Source organism: Lycorma delicatula, chromosome 8 (assembly GCF_047948215.1).
Source record: "Lycorma delicatula isolate Av1 chromosome 8, ASM4794821v1, whole genome shotgun sequence".
Classification (NCBI taxonomy): domain Eukaryota; kingdom Metazoa; phylum Arthropoda; class Insecta; order Hemiptera; family Fulgoridae; genus Lycorma; species Lycorma delicatula.
Genome location: NC_134462.1, coordinates 80,669,430 through 80,687,794, shown reverse-complemented (window position 1 = coordinate 80,687,794; position 18,365 = coordinate 80,669,430). Strand labels below are relative to the sequence as shown.

Here is an 18,365-nt window from a genome sequence, read left to right as displayed (position 1 = left end):
TGTGTCTTTTGTGTGGTAGATTTGAGGTGAGCCTAAAGTCATTAACCAGCCAAATCCTGCATTGTTATCAAGGAGTAGTAAATACATATAAAGAAGAAAGGACAAAATTTGTTTTTTTTTATCCTTTGGGGCAGGGTCGCAAGAAGCTACTCCAGTTCTTTTATGTAATATTGAGTGTTTTTTTGGTACTGTTAAGAAAACAGATTATGTTTTTCTTCCCTATTTTCCAAAAAAAAGTGTTATTTTAAACATAATCTATATGTATTAAGAAGATATAAAAAGTTAATTGCTTTGAACTACTGTAAATTTGTAACATTAATATGAACAAAGGATGCTTCTTGCCAAATAAATTAAAAAAAATGTCAACTTTCTCATCCATCTAATGTTTGCCATTTGCTAATTTCTTCTTTTAATCATAATGTTTTTAGAAAAAATAGTAGACTTGAAAGGCTGGTGATTTTCATCAAAACATACATGAGAAATATAGGGGGTCTATAAAAAAAGAGTGTTTTAATGCTATTTAATTTCTTAACTTTGACTTACAAGTAATGAATCAATAAATCTTACAGTTATATGAATAACTATATCAACTATAATAATAAGCTATATCAATAACTATATCAACTATAATAATAAGCTATATCAATAACTATATCAACTATAATAATAAGCTATATCAATAGATCTTATAAAATGAAACAATAAATCTTACATTTGTTTATTACTAGCATTCAATTTTATCACCTTTTCTCACATGGTACACATTCAACCGATTGGAGATTTTACTCCATACTTTAATCAGCATGTTTAAAGTAATGGACAGCTGCTTCACTCCTGCGTCTCAAATCTGGTAGATCAGCGGTAGCGGAAGCGCTTACACAAGATCTGTTATAAAACCCCAAAGGAAAAAAATCACAGATCGGGTGACTGTGAGAGCAGTGTAAACAACCTATTTTACTGGTTCCATGGCGACTGATCTGGCGGTTGGGGAAAACATCATTCAACCAGTCCGTACAGTTTTATGCCAGTGAGGAGATGCATCAATTTATTGGTGAATAAAATTTTCTCTTCCATCACACTTGAGAAAAGAGCATTTCATATAGCATATTCAATTAAGAAGTTCCTGTTACACTTGGTTCAGCAAAAATATCAGCCTGTAAACTTGCTGTTGAATTATTGCACAGAAATATCTAATTCTGGGATGTCCCTTTCACATTGTAAGAGTTCATGGGTATTTTCTTGGCCCCAGATGTGAAGATTATTTTTATTACTTTTCCACTAAGATGAAATATTGAATCCGTTAAATATAACATGATCAAGAAAGTTGTCATCTTCATGCTACAACATTCCAATTGTGAAATCAGCATGCACAGCGCACTCAGTAGCTTCAAAGCCTGTTACAGCTGTAAATGGTATGGACACACATGTAACGGTTTCCTTAAAACATTCCACTTTGTCACTGGCATTACTAGTTTGCGGCTGGCCTTCCCTAATTTTTTAATTCCCTAAGTAGAAAAGATTCCCTGATATGTTCAATTGTTATTGTTAGTTGGAGGATTACAGTTAAACTTTCCAGAGTGCAAGTTGAACTGTAATACAGATTCACAATCTGTGAACTGAAAAACACAGAAAGCTTCTGTTCAATAGTTACCTCTTCTAGTTTTGCTGTCGAGCAAAAAGATAGGGAATCAATGTACAGCCATGCGCAGCAACTACATCCTTTCTGCTCTTTGATTCTAACCTTAAATCAGCACTGTTCACCTTATCCAAGATATTAAAACAAATGAAAACATTGATATTATTTTTTGTACACCCATTGATATTATTTTTTTTTTATATAGGATGAAATATTTCTCAAGGTGCTTGTTTTTGCAGTTGATTTTAGTAGTTTTTTTTATTTTTAAAAATTTTCATGAATATAGAATAAAGGACTGATTACCTGAAACTTTATATGTTGTGTTTCCATATCATTTGAGATAATAACCAGTTCTTGTATGAGTGCATGCAACATTTCAGTGGCAAATGGTGCTTATCAAGTGGAAAGGATTTGGAAGCTTGATTTTATTTGTTGAGGATCAACTTTTGTTATATTTTTTTAAAAACTGCAGAGTAGGAAATAGATTCTCTTGGAATCATAGCTATTCAACTGGCAGAACTGCTGTTTAAAATACCCAATGTTTTTTTTGGATTGTGTAGATGTCCAGTCAAATTATAAATTATTCAACTGACTAGTCACTAGAGGAAATTTCATACCCAAATCCTAGAATTTGTTTGTGACTATTATTAGATGGCTAATAGATACACCACAGAAAACTATTTATTAAAAAAAAATAGTTAAATGTTTCATTTTTCTTTGTTTTGTTATATTCCTGAATAAAAGTCATGGTGTGTTGTTGATTAGAACCCATCAGTAGAACAGCAATGGGGGTGTAATATCTAGCTTTAACAGCTTTTGTTGATGTACATTAACAGCTCTTAACTGGTCTTTCAGTTATCAATTACAATTGATAACAAACAACCTGTATAGGAAGACAAGCACTAACTATCTGTGCTGTTGTAACATATTACATAAATTTTTAATTAAAATTAAAAGAAGCATGTGCTTCTTTTCTTGTAGCCTGTTGTATCTTTTCTTCAAAAACATACAAAAAGCATGTTTTTTTTTTCATGTGCTGTTTCTTATTATTAAAGAGATATATTGTATTATAAGTTAATTTTTATGATTTCAGATAAAATGGCAGAAGCACACTCTGCTGTCGCGTTTTCATTTTCAATCACTCATGAGGGTTGGGATGTGAATTTTGATAGAGAAGTTCTTCATATTATTTGGGCCTCTGGTGTTCGTTCATGGAAAAAACGATTTTTTAGGTTTAAGGTATGTATTTGCATTCACTAATTTTAAGACTTAATGTATATTTGTAATCATTGTTTTTTTGGGGGGGTTCTGTTATGGGTGTAACTCTCTAGTAAAATGCTATTTTTATTAGTTTAAACAAGGATACTGAACAACAGTGGTGTCATTCCAAATGAACTCTATCAATCCAGAATTATTTTGTTTTTTGATAATTTTGAAAAAAAAATTTTTTGCCATGTTAATTTCTTTTACATTGACTGTTGTTAGAATGAATTTACATAAATTTTTTTTTTTTTTAATTTTCAAAGTAATTTTTTTATCCAGCTGCATTGGAATTATTGAGTTTTATATATACACTAATTTTATTAAAAAATGGTGTTTGTCCATAAAAAGAAAACTTTTTTGGCAAGTAACAGTCGATCTCATTTCAAACTACTCTTCTTTCAGATAGAGTACACATAAGCGATTTTTCATTCACTATATTTTTTAATTAACTTTTTATATTGTAATTACTAAGGAAATATTTATTACCTGTTCATCTTAAAATACTTTTCAAGATTCATCAAATTTATAATTTTTTAATGAATAAATTATAGTTAAATTTTAATTCAAAATTGCGTAATAAACATATTTTCATAAAATCCCTGAAATATTTAATTTTAAATAGGTACCTTATAAATAAATTAAAATTAATGGTTAGATTTATCACAAAATTACATTTATTAACAAAATTATATTTATTACTGTTTATCTTATTATGAAGTTATAAGTCATTTTGATGAATTTTCTGATATTCCAAATAATGTAAGTTTTAAAAGAAATGTAAATTTGTATAAAATTAGTCAAAAATATTTCAGTTTAAAAATTCAAAGTAAAAATTAATTTATTTAATTGGAATCATTAATTTTTTTTTTAATTGGATCATTTTATTATTTCTTGACAAACCGTTTTTGTAACATTTAATTAATTATTATATTATGAGATTTTATACCTATTGATTTTAAGTTGAATGATATTGTGCTATTTCTAAGAAACAATTGCTTTTATAGTTAAACTGACTGTGTCGTAATGGGTTGCTGTGATTATCAAAGATATAAATCAAAAGAAACGCTTACAAAGAATAATGACTTCACAAATCACAGGACTTAATTATTTATCAAATTTCCTTCTGCAGGCTGTCCTGAAATTTTATTTTTCTTTGAAGTTAATTAGTCAAAAAATATCTTTTTCGATGGGAATTAGCACCTATTAATTCATATCAATCTATCAGTCATAAATTAAATGACTTTTAACGAGGTTTATGAGAAAATTCTAAGCATTTTTTCCAGGAATTAAAAATACATTAGTACCTTTCAGTTTTGAGAAATCATTATTGGATATCTATTGTGTCTTTAATGTTTTACTGTAGAGATAATAAATAATAAATACAAGGTTGAGAGAAACATTTAACATTTTTCAAAATAAAATGGTATTGTTTTGCATTTGTGAAATTTTTGCTTATTATTGTTTGTTAATAAATTTATCAGAATCTTTTTTGTATGAAATTTAATTCTTTAAATCTTCTGAAAACACTTATTGGTAGATTCAGAGGTGGAATATACATTACAGTTAATTTCATTGGTCTTCAATTAAAGACTGCATTTAACACTAGCAAATTCCTCATTACAAACAGATTTGTAGCAATCTGGAGGTTTTGTATCACCACAGTACCTTTTTTATGAACGTAGACACCCACAAAATAATACTGTTTTCAGATACTACATTGTATTTATGTCTGTAAAATTCTCATTGAGTAGTAAAATACTTAATTAAAATAAATAAATAACAGAGATATGGTCACAGAAAAGCAACATTCCATAATAAGCTAAACTCCAAGATGTCAGCTATTACACTATACCAAGCAGGGCCATGCAGTCCACCTGTAGGATCAAAAATTTCAAGTAATTTCACAATACATCTATAACAATTTAAAAATGAATTATTTATGTTTTTTTGCCCATGACAGTTATTGGTGATTATTATATAAAATTATTAATTTTTAGTGATAAATCAAACAAAATTTATTTAAAATAATATTTAAATAATTCATATCAGTACCTCTAGTCAGTAGTGGCTAATGGAGCTGAAAGAATTTTGTGAGCTTTAAATTGCTATTAAAACTTGGTTTGGTTTATATTAGAAAATAATAGTGTAAGATGACAAAATATAATATTTTTTTGAAAAAATCTCATGTAATTAATTATTTCCTCAAAAGAAGATTGTTAAAAGAAAGTTGTCTTGAATGACAATTATTCTGTAGAAAAAGGGTCTAAAATTGAAAGTGTAATTAAAATATAACATAACATATTTTGTTATGTATAAAGCAGGTTATAATTTTATTTACTACTTATTTAAAAAAAAAAGAAATGTAAATATCTTTCAGCTGTTGGTTATTATTATTATTTTTTTGTTAATTGGATATATGCTATATCATCAAATGTTTAGTGCAATGTTATTGAATTGCAACTTGAAGGGTTGTGTACCCTTTCTCATTTAGGAATTGTACCTGTAAGTTATATTTTTTTACAGAAACAGTTGGATATAATGCATGATTATTTTTTGTTTCAGAATAATATAAAGAATGGTGCATATCCAGCTCCACTGCAGAGCTTATGGGCTACTATAGCCATCGTTGCCGGTTGTCATTTTGCTGGTGTTATTATTCCCAATGGTTGGGTAGAATTGTTTTTAGATTTCTTACCAGAGTATGTGTGAATTTTTTTTATTAGATTGTAATTTTTAATCAGTGGTAGAATAATTAAATATTTAATTTATTAAATAAATTAAATTTCTTTTAAAATAAACTTTTTTGATGATATTTTATACTTTCATTTCTGTTAGTGTTTTGATGTGTAATCACTGGTTGTGGAATGTTTTAATTTTTTATTTTAAATTTTACTGAAAGATTAAATTACAGACTAAAATTGGAGAGAAAGAGTTGCTTTTTCTTAGCATTAGTTTTTTAATATTTGTCTCTGAATTCCTTTTTACCTTTGTCACTACAGATCTGTTTCTTGACTTTGGATTTCCAACAAATGTTTATTTTTTTTAGAACGAGCAGCTTTTTTTTATAGATATACTCTTATTTTAAATAAAGGTAGAACCGGAAGTTTAAAATGAAATATACTTTAAAACAATAAAACTTACTTAAAGAAACATACTAGAAGGTACAAAAAATTTTTTGTTGCATTATTTAAATTCTGATTTTAAAAATATGTGCCAAATTAAAAACAACTTTTTGCAATTTACTAATCATTAAGTAAACAATTTTTAAAGTTAAATAATTAATAAAAGCATAATTAGCATGTAATACAATTTCATACACTTCTGCATTGATTCTGTGAATTACTGATAGGTGATCAGATTGTAGTAGTAAAACTAACAATAAATTATAAATAATGTTAATGTAAATTGTTAATAATGGAAATTGAATGTACTATGACTTATATGAATTCAGGGAAGAACTAAGTTATAAGATTCCAGTTTTCAGGTTGTTTGTTTGTTTGTTTCTTTATTTTAAACTAGTGGACCCGGCAATGGTTTGTTATTGCCAGAATGTTTACCACAGTTCAGACCTCACCAATCTCACTACTTTATAAATCATATAAAAAAAGTATAAATAGATAAACTGAAACTTCTTTTACTGAATTTAATGTGGTTGTATGTATCGAGAGATATTGTCAATGTCGATTGTCATTGTCTGTATCGATCGTTGCCTATGTCAGTATTGACTTCCTCAGACAGTTATTATGTGATTAAATATTTTATTAAATTATTAAGTATTATGGAAGTAATTACAAACATGTAAACACTCCTGGGACAAATAGTAATAAGTTGTGAAATTTTCAGTGAAATCATTTATTAAGGTACACACAAAACAAAGATAGTCTGTTATTTATATAGATTTGTCAAAATTAATCCATGTCATGTAGTGAGTAAATTAGCATGTCAGTGAAAAATTCAAATTATTTAAATGCTGATTTGTTTGTGTACTTAGATAGAATCTATTATTTGGTTCATTGCATTATAATTAATTTATACATTTTGTTTTTAATTTTTTCTTGCAGAAAAACTGTAGTTTGGGAATTAGTTGCTTGTTCAATAGTATCGTTTTTAATATGGCTAGTATTTATATACACAATACGTTATGTTCTAAAATTACTCCTAATGTACAAAGGTTTGTATTTCTTTTTTTTATGTAATATATTTTTAAATACTACATTATACTGTTAAATACTAAAATTTTTCCAAGTAAAATTTACGTTTTTTATAGTTTTTATTACATTGCTTGAAGAATCTTTCAAACCTAGAGAATGAACATATGATTTATTGTCATATCATTTTCGCCTTTGGTATTAAATCTCATTCCATGCTACATACCTTGTTTCTTCCCATTAAACCCAGGTATTAAAGTATCAGAAAAGCAAGCAGAGATGTTCATTCTGCTAGTGGTATTTCACAAGTGTATTTTTCTTTTGATATTACAGAAGACAATAGAAATGTAAACTAAGGAGATATGGCGTCACATTAGAAGTTGATAGATGGAAAAAAATATTTACTTAGCACAGCTTTTGTTAAGTTTTGTATCTATTGATTCAATTTATCTGTTATAATGCTTCTTATCCATTAATAAATGCTAACAGCTTGGAGTGAAACTGTTTACAGGATTGTTCTTCTTTGATATTCTATGGGAATCATGGGAGAATAAATATGGCTTTGGCAACCATTGTTTTAAATTTACTTTATACTTTTTAGTTTGTAGTAAGTATCTACTCCCTTAGACATTCCTGGTGTTATGGAACCATCAAGTTGTTAGAGATGATGTTTACTTCTTTTTTAGGGCCTGATGTATTACTATTGAAACAATTAATTATTACAAAGTAACTAAACAAAATATATCCATTAAACTATTGACTTTTGTAATGGCTTAACCAAACCAAATTTCTATTTAATACAGTTTTTAATACATCATTATGAGTGATTTTATTTATGCTTTAACTAGGTAATAAACTTAAGTAAAAATTAAATTTTAGTTTGCTTTTGTTTTTCATTAAAAATATTAAAATTTTGTACAATTTTCAGTGCCTTTGTTTAGACTCAAGTAGTGTCAAAAATGTGGTTAAATGCTCTAAAAATTAAAGTAAATAAATTCTGTATGGTGTTAAAAGATTTTGTAATGATTTTACTTCCATTAAAAATGAATAGTTCAGGAATAATTATCAGGTGTTTTGGAGCAAGAAAAATATTGATATTAGAGGAAACTTTTATGTTAGTTTTCTAAAAGACTTAAACCTAAGGCAGTAGAAATAGATTATATAAAAAAATAATTATTGTCTAGCTTAGGAGAAGCACGGCTGAACAACTGTATAAATAGTGTGTAGTATTTCTGGTACTGGAGAAGTTCAGATGGTAAAAAAAATTTTATTTGTTACAGTACAAAAGAAAGCTGAAGAAGACAAGCAATATTATTTGATTACAGGTTTATTAAATTTGTGAATCTATTTCTTGATTTTTAAATAAATCAAGAGGACTTGAATAAATTGAATTGTAGGACAAAATTGTTGTTGCAATCAACACCTGTTTTGTTGCGATAAGGTATTTTTGGTATTTAAAGATGCAATCTAGTAATGGTAGGAATACATAATCTAATTGAAGTTATAGGAAGAGTTTTTGTATGAAACCTTCAGTGTTAGAGGAAGGCACAAGGATTGTGCTTCTGCGAATCGGATTAATTTGATAGTTGAGGGTTGTAAGTTATGGTAGGTGGTTAAATACACTGATAGAAATATCTGGCAAGGCTTTTACATTGGTGGCACCCTGGCAGAGGCCAAATTTGATGACTTTGTTGTGTTGATCATGTTTAGAGGGTCTAAAAGATGACCTCCAGTAAAGCCGGGCTAGGAACAGAGGGGTTGGTGTGGCGACTGGGATCCTCATAAGGTGTCTTCCCCTCAGGGGATCAGAATGAAGGAGATAAGTATGAGAACTTCCACGGTGTCAGTGTTAACGTCTCATCTTGAATAATACTCACTAGGATTGTTTTCAGATGAATGGAATGTATCTTGGAAGATCAGAAGAGAAGTTTACTTTCAGAAAAACTGTGAGTACAAGAGATTTCATTCTGGCTCTCAGACTATTCTTAGAAAGTAGAATTTAGAATGAAACTATCTTCATGGTATTCTCAGAACCCTAGAAGGAATTTGTTAATGTAGATTAGAAAAATGATGACAAATTTATACAATCTACAAGAATCAGATAATATTGCTAAGATTAGAAGATACAGAAAAGTAAGCTCTGTTTCACAAAGGTGAGAGACAAGCAAGATCCTTTTTATATTTCTTTTTAACTTATTTGTAGTAAAAGCTGTACAAGAATTAAAGAACAAATTTAAGAGTAAGTTATTCAGGTATTTCAATAAAAGAGTAGTTGTTCTGGGAAAGGAAATAAAGATCCCAATATTCATTGATAACTTGAGTTAAAATTTCTGTAGGCAAGAGAGAAATTCAACTTTGAAAATAAATAAATGTAAAAGAAAGGTTATGTGAAACATGATAGAAAGGAGGATGTAGTAAAAGCAGTATTACAGTATTTGTAGATTACAAAGAATAGACAAAGTATGGGGTAAATATCAGTAGGAGACTGGTACAAGCAAGGGGAGCTTTTTGCAGAAAATAATTTTCGATATCAAATCTAGATCTAAAAATTAGAAAGAAATTCAGAAAAATATTTTTATGAATTTAAGTGCTTAGTTCTGGAACATTGATAAAAGGAAAAGCAGAAAGGAAGAGAATTGAAGTCTTTTCAACTACCTTCTGTAAAGGATTAAGTGAGTTAAAGTGCAAAATAAATAGCTTAAGATTAATAAAAAAGGAAAGAAATTTGTGCCAGAATCTAGTAAAGGGTTAGATGTACTAGATGATTATAAAAGGAGTTCAGAACTTTAAAAAACATCTAAAAATTTATTTAGATAACTTACAGATTCGGTTGAAGTCTCATTTCATAGCAGAACACATCAAATTTTGATTCATGTAGTTCATTAGTACTGAATTCAGCCACCAGCACTGATACCAATGTTGTTAAAAATGGATACATTTACTGGTTTGGAATATGCTCGCTGTGTATTTTGGTTTCACGATTCGCAGTCAGTTGCAGTTCAACATAATTTTTGTAAAGTATGGTAAGGAGCCTTACTCTCTGCACCAAACCTTCATTGAGATAGGTTGTTCTTTAAACATACAAATTATTAGGACACCCATGTCTCCCTGAAGCTGCTGTGGAACAACTCAGAGAAAGCTTTGTACATAGTCTGAAGAAATCAACTTTACATGTGTCACATGAGACTGGCATTCTACAAATGACTGTATGACACATATTATGTAAACGATTGCATATGAAGAAACTAACCATGGTCAACATGTTATAGTTGATGACAAAGTTACTTGGCTGCAGTTTTGTGTGCAAATGATAGATAGAATTTCAGACAATTGCACATTTTTAGGCAATATAATTTCTAGTGATACTTAATAAGTGATATTCTTGATAATCGATTCCCAGATCAGTGGATTGTTTGTGAAGGTCCAATTGCATGACCATCTCGCTTCCCAGATTTGATCCCACTATATTTTTTCTTGGGGGTTTCATTAAAGATCGGGTTTATGTACCACCTTTGCCTGCTGATCTTGTTGAACTAAGACTTCGAATAAACACCACAGCTGCAGAAGTAACGCCTGTCTTGCTGGTTATAGTCAGGAATGAAATTGATTTCAGATGGGATGTATGTCGCATTACAAATGGAAGCCATATCGAACCAAAGTGAAAGTTGGGTGATAAACTTGATGTGTTTTTTTTATGAAATGAGATCTCAACCAATTCTGTAAGTTATCTCAATAAATCTTTATTTGCTTTTAAAGTTGTGAAGTCCTTTTTGAATCACCCGGTATTATAGAACCATATATTAAATCATATACTTATAATTATTAAAAGTACAAAGATGTGTATAGGACAAAAACTTAAGAGGTAAACAAAGACTGAAGTGCCAATTCTAGAAATTCCAAGCGAACCTTCAACTTTCATGCAATATTAATATCAGACTATGGTTTATTCTACCATATGACCACCTTCACCAAACATGATCCTTTACATACCACCTCTATACAGGTGTTCAACTTAAAAGAGGTCCTATCACTTAGTTTAGTCTAGAAATCGTAACCACAAAAATGAAACAGAATATTTTATTATTAAAATTCTTACTGTTTATGATATTTGTTAGTTTTATATAGTATGTAAATTTCAGAAATAGGTGGTATACTTTTACATCTTGTATGTTCACACATTTGTATCTTAGTAAAAAAAATTAAATGAGCAGTTTTCATTAAACTTGTTATATGATTTTTGTTGATAAACAGTGGCAGTAGAAAGAGCTGTTAAATTATTATTTTATTTGATTCATATTCTGTTGTTAATAAATCTTAGTCCTATTTTATAAATGTTATGCAAATGAACTCTGAACTTTGAATTATAACAGTTGTTTACGCAGTTAGTTTTTATTTTTTTGCTGATCAGTGTTATTTTATGATTTTTTGCGTAATACTTTAATAACGTTTTTCAAACTATGCAATATTTTACTCTTTCATACATCATTATTTCTATATTCCGAGATTATAATTCAATAAAACCATTTTATTTATTTTTTATTAACTTTTACTTAATAATATGTAAATAGTGGTATTACAATTTTCTATCTGCTACATTTGTGACTATTTATGTTTTTATGAATTGATCATGACAAAAGAAAAATCCAAGGTCAAATAAAAATATTTACTTAAATCAGTAAATAATTTAGGAAATAAACCTGATGGTAATTTTATAATCATATAGTTTTAATATAAAACTACTGTCACAACTTAGAACAAATTATACTTTTCTGAAAATTATTTTAACCCTCTTTTTTCTGTGTATTATGATCATCCTGGTGAAGAATGCTAAACTTACACTATCCTGAACTATAGCTATATCTAGGACTGAGTTATTAAGGTGACTTCTTAGTAACTCAGTAGGAGGTGTTTGACAAGTCTATCAAACAAATATCAGTGCAATTTAAATTTACAAGTGATATCTCTAAAGTAAAGACTGCTGGGAAATTACTCTCATTAAGGTTGGCAAACCTGTGTTGTTCATGACCATGTTAGTCATGTACACACTGCATTGTTGTCTGTAAGTTGTTGGGTTGTAATATCTTTGATTATGTGTGAGTTATTAGTTATAAAATGAAAGGAAAATCGATATTGCCGTCGGCTGAAATTCATAGGCAGTTGGATGCTGTGTATGATGATAATGTAATGAATGAACGAAACATCTGAAAATACTGTGAAAGGTTTAGAAATAACAGAATTAATCTACATGATGAACAATGTTCGAGGAGGCTCTCGATAATCACTGAGGACTTGTTGAAACGCATTGGTGATGAAATCAGAAAAGATCGTTACTCAACAATGTCTTGACATGGTTTGACATGGATTCTTCTTTTTCCTGATGTTTCAAGAGCTGTTATTGGTCGTATTGTTCATAACTATTTAGGCTTCAGAAAGGTTTGTGCATGTTAGGTGCCACACGCCTTAATGGAACATCACAAAATGAATGAGATCTACTTCGGAATTTTTGATGCGCTACACAGAAAAAGGTGATGAGTTCCTTAATTCATTTGTTACCAGCGATGAAACATGGATTTCATATTACATGTCAGAGAGAAAGCGGCAGTCAAGTGAATGGCGTCATTTTCAATCACCAACATAGGTCAAGCCACAACCATTTGGACACAAACTGGTGGCCACAGTCTTTTGGGATTGGTTTGGCTTACTGCTGATTGATTTCATGCCTCGTGGAACGACTATAAATGCAGAAGCCTACTCCAAAACCCTACATAAGTTACAGTGTATCATTCAAAATTGGTGATGTGAGCGGCTGACCGATGATGTCATCCTGCTGCATGATAGTGCACGTCCACTCGATATTGCGGGTCCAACTCGTAATTTACTGAGAAAATTTGGATGGGAAATTTACGATCACTCACAGTCTGGACTTAGCTCCTTCTGATTACCATTTGTTTGGGAAATTAAAAGAATTTTTGAGTGGTAAGCAAATTCATGGGTGACAAATAAACTTAAAAAATGCTGTTAATCAGTGGCTAAATGGACTGGTGGCAGAAGAATGACAAAGGTATATTGATGCTGGTGTATAGCTATGATAAATGTTTTAATTCATGTGGCGGTTGTATAAAGAAGTCGCATAATGTATGTAGTTTAAGAGAAATAAAAAGTATTTATAAAGTTTTCAGAATACATTCTTTTTACAGTGAAACGGTCTTTACTTTAGAGATAACCTCTCATATTTTTGGTTAAGTGTTAAAACCAAAAATGACAGTACACAGGATATTAAAACAATACTTTTATATTTCAAGTTATAATAATAACAAGCCTTCACTAATTTTTTATGACAATAAATTACATGTAAGCTAAATTTTTTCAAAAAGTATTGGGAAACTATACTACATTAATACCCTGAGGTAAACCAGATAGTTCAGCATGTAAGCTGAATTATCTGGCATTCCTCTTAAATATAAGAATTTCTATTTGGTTTTTGGATTTCTTAAATTTATTTGATAATTAATAAAAAAAAATTAATGAATATATGAACTATTAGCTTCATTCTTTTTACTTGCTTACAAATCAGCATCCTCTATGGAAATTATACTTATTAGATTATGTTTTATTATGTATTTTTATTTTTACATGGAGGTAAATATTATTGTCACCACAGATGTACAGATAACACTAAAAAAATGAATTAAAAATTGGGATAGCCTATTGTGTAGATAAAACACATGTTATAGAAGAAGCGATTTTTTCTGTGCTTTATTTTGTTAAAAACTGTTAGGAGTTCATGCAGTTGTGTGGGGGTAGAAAAAATTGGCTACACGCTTCTGATGTTGTGTACTGATTTTTATTTATATTCTTATTTTTCTTAATAATTTAGGTTGGATGTATGAATCAAGAGGAAAAAATAGAAGTATTTCTCTCATAACTCGATTATGGTTATTAGGAGTGAAATTATTTTCTGGTGGTAGCAAACCGATGCTTTACAGTTACCAAGGTTCTTTGCCTCGACTTCCTTTGCCATCTGTACGAAACACAATGCAAAGGGTAAATTATTATAATTTTATTCGATGTATTAACTATCTTTAGAATATTCATATTGCTTAAGAATGGTTTTATTAATACATACAAATTTGCATTTTTTAAATCTTTATTACTCTAAATTCTTTTTAAAAAAAGTTGCATAGATTGTAAAAAATGTCAGTTCACAAAATTGGTGTCCTGTTGCAGATAAATTGTTTTTTATTGCTTTGTAATACAGTTAGTGAAGAATATCTTTGATTTAAAGAGCTCTCATGACAGTTATTAAATAAAAATGGAACAAAATCTTAAAAATAATGTGTTGTGTAGCAAACTGTCATATTTATTTGGTTGATGAAGTTCCTCTAATCATGCACCTCCATCTGTGAACCTGTAAGATTTACTAATTCGCTTACAGTGATGATCAAGTTGGTATTCACTACTTATTTGGCATTGTATGTATTGATGAAGAATCACATACTCTTATTTAAGTCAGCTGAGTCAATCTAATTCAACAGGTAGCAATTCTATATGGAAATTAACATACTTTTAATTTTATGTTTTGTATCTTTTCACAGAGTGCATGAAAGTTTTTTATTTTTTTCTATCATTGTTATTTATCTTAGTACATCGGTTAAATAACTGAATAATGTAATTCAGCTATGTATTTTGGGTCGTGTTTTGTTTGGGTATGTATTTCGATTTTAAACTGATCACTATTGTTAAAGTAAAATTTTATTTTATTTGTATGTTAATTTTTTATCTAATTTTTATACAATAAATAAGTAAACTGATATTTGGCTGTCTAATCATAGGGGCTATACAACATTGCAGAGTATCGCTCTACACAATTTAGATTCATATTGTTAACTGTTGTAGTGTGTTAAGGTCTATTATTTTTTAGCTTGAGTATAATTAAATATATGTTCTTATTTTTTTCAGTTCCAATATTTGTTGTTTGCATACTCTGTAAGCTACACTAAACATTTTATTTAGGCCATCTGTCACTTTGCTAGATTTAATTCTCTTCTCCTGTTCCTCTCTATTTTATGTTAAACTTTTAATCTCAATTTTAATGCCATATAAATATCTTCAGTTATCTGTATATATATATATATATATATATATATATATATATATATACTCCATTGCTTGTCTTCCACTATAATATTTATCCAAACAACTAACTGTTTATAACAAACGAAACTTTAATCTTAAAAAGATTTATTTGTTAATTTACATTTTATTCTGGCTTACCTCTTTCAAAATACCTCCCTGTAGTATAAATGAGCTACTTTCAGCATTTTTTTTTTCACTGTAGGTAAGCTTCTTAGAATTCTGTTTCTGTAATAGAGTGTAGTTGTCTAGTAAATTTTCAGTAATTTTATTGTTAAATTTTCAGATATTTGATTGTTTAAAATGGAACCTTTCAAAGTTGTTTCTATTTAAAAAGAAAATGAAGTCTATAGATGAAAATTTCAGAGAGTGAAAGGGTTGAAGTCAACAGTTATATTATGTTCTGCCAAAAACTCATTGATAAGTTACTGCGCATGAGCAGCTGAAGCACTCATGAATTGCTGTCCCATGTTTCTGGCTGCTTCTTTCTTATTTAAACTCTGAATATTATTAAATAAAATTGTTGTCTGTTGATTTTGAAGGACAAACAATCGATTTATGCTGTGGGAACATGAAGACTAGACATTGATATTGGTGACTTTTTGCCCTCTGTTTTGGTTGAAGTACTAATTTTCCCATCTTTGCATAATTGTGCTTTGGTTTCTCGATGATAACTATACACCCATGATTTATAATCTGTATATAATTTAAAAAAAAAATTTCTATCCATTTCATTAATCCAAAAGTTCTCAATTGGCAACATGTTTTTGTTTCTTAGTTAAAGGCCATGGCACATATTTTGCTATAATGTTTTATCAAACAATACATTGTTCAGCTTTTTATCAAAATTAAGATATAAATTTCTGATTTCTATTTCTTCTCTCGCTTTAGAGACAGTTGCCTGATAATTTTCCTTAATAACAGCTAAACTAGGTATAGTTCACCATAGATATACAGCATGAGCATCATAAAATTGCACTGCTGCTAAAGGCTAGTCCAAACAGCCAACATAATGATTTTATGTATAAGTGATGTAAATAAAAACACAAAAAACATAAATACTTGTATTTATTATTGATTGTTTGCATATTTAATTTTACAAAAAAATGCTAAACTGAGTGCCTTTCTCAGCAATGGATTTTTCTCCTCCTTTAACTTTGTGAATTCTCATTTCTACCAAAGAGTGGGGATTTGTTTCATAAACTTTAACCTTGAAGTAGCTCCGAAGATAAAAGTTACAAGTAAACAGATCTGGGGAACATGGAGGTCACAGAATTGTACTGACTGTCCATTTTTCTGAAAAGCTACATGAATGTGAGCCAGAGAAGTACGAGATATGTCACATGTTGATCCATCTTGGGAAAGAAGTGGTACCTTGAATTCATCATCAATCAACCAAGCGTAGAATTCTTAAAAAATTGTGAGGTATCTTCTATATTAACAGTTGTATCAAAAGATATTGACCCCATAATACATTTGTCAGACGCAGTGCACCAAACACTGATTTTCACATCATAAAGTAAGTTCTGAAACAGTTGGTGAGGGTTTGTGAATTGACTTGTCCAGAAAGATAGAACTATGCTTCACTGGTCATAAAATACAGCATCAAGTCTTATTTCACTGTTAGCAATTTTATTGATAGGCCAGATGGAATAATTTAAATATTTTGATCTGGTTTTTAAAATGTTTTTGATTTAAGTTGTTGCACAGATATTACACAATGTAGTCTTTAATTTGAAGCATGCAGAGTATTATTATGCCACATCTATTTCACACAGTTTCGTTGCATGATTTTTATATAAATTTTTTTGGATTGCAAAAATTCTGTGCTGAATACTGGCTATGGCATAGGGAGTCCTAACAGAAAGAAGTCTATTTCATTTTGGATTTACAAACTACCCTGTTATATGCCACTTTTTAACCAAATCTCTTAATGATACTCTTTATTGGTATGCTGCTATTAGGGAACCTTTCAATAGATATTTCACATATTTGCTTAAAGAATCCTGAATGCTCAAAAGTTTGGTTATAACAGTTTTTCCTGTACAGAATAAGCATTTGGAAAACACAACTTTGAGACATAACATTCTGCATTGAAGGATGAACAGTGTTTAATTGCCAGCAATAGGAAAGATTAGTAACAAACAGCCAATGCTAACAATAGTGCTAATATTGGTAATAGTATTGTAGTCGTAGGTGGCAATCATGACAATTTGAGGCCAATTTTGTGTTGTTCACTGCACTTTGCCATTCACATTGTAAAATGGTAGAGGTTGTAAAGGTAGAGAAGGCTCTGTCACCAATGGACAGAAGGTTAATTGTAATATGTCTGTTGATTGAGGATTGTCCTATTAGTTGATTGTCATATCTGTATTAGCTATGAACTGAACTCTAGGTATTTCTATGCAGCTATATAATTATTTCTCTTAGATGTAGTGTGCAGAGAAGATAGTTGCTTTCTGTAGAGTTCCTTATGTTGGTAGCTTGCAGGTTTTTTGAATTATTAAATAAAAATGAATATTTATTTTTATTTTCAGTACTTAAGAAGCGTGTGTCCTTTGTTGGATGATGTACAGTATTCAAGAATGGAAAGGTTAGCTTATGAATTTGAGAATGGTATTGCAGTTAAATTACAACGTTATTTAACTCTCAAGTCATGGTGGTCTACCAATTATGTATCAGATTGGTGGGAAGAATATGTATATTTGAGGGGTCGTTCACCTCTTATAATTAATTCTAATTTTTATGGCATTGATGCAATTTTAATGCACCCAACACATATACAGGCTGCTAGGGCAGCAACTATAATTCATACCGCTTTGCAGTATCGCCGATTAATTGAACGCCAAGAACTGGAACCAGTGAGTGCTTGTTTTTATACATCTTTCATTGTTTTTTAGCTTAATTATTCAAAATAATTTATTAATTTGGGTAATTTAATAATATCTGATGTGATTGCTAGTATATATAACCTGTATAAACATTCCACAGACTTATTGGTTATCATTAATTAAGATTCACAACAGATTCATATTTTCTGAACATAAGTTCTGATTTGATTGGCCAGATTTACTGAGAATACCCACTTGGTTGGTCTGGTGGTGAACATGTCAGAGTTCTAAGATTTAAATTCTAGTAAAGGCAGTTACTTTTATACAGATTTGAAAATACTAGATCGTGGATAC

At 29.5% G+C, this 18,365-nt stretch overlaps 1 protein-coding gene across 3 annotated transcripts in view; it reads left to right on the top strand.

Moving 5' to 3' along the window:
• Positions 1-18,365, top strand: part of whd (carnitine O-palmitoyltransferase whd) — a 147,092-nt gene that overhangs the window by 87,028 nt on the left and 41,699 nt on the right. For all 3 annotated transcript variants that reach the window (XM_075372888.1, XM_075372887.1, XM_075372886.1), the window contains exons 2-6: positions 2,730-2,875; positions 5,462-5,598; positions 6,961-7,070; positions 13,925-14,091; positions 17,718-18,041. In XM_075372888.1, coding sequence (XP_075229003.1) covers positions 2,735-2,875; positions 5,462-5,598; positions 6,961-7,070; positions 13,925-14,091; positions 17,718-18,041 — 879 coding nt within the window. In that variant the 5' untranslated portion in view covers positions 2,730-2,734. The remainder of the gene's footprint in view (positions 1-2,729; positions 2,876-5,461; positions 5,599-6,960; positions 7,071-13,924; positions 14,092-17,717; positions 18,042-18,365) is intronic.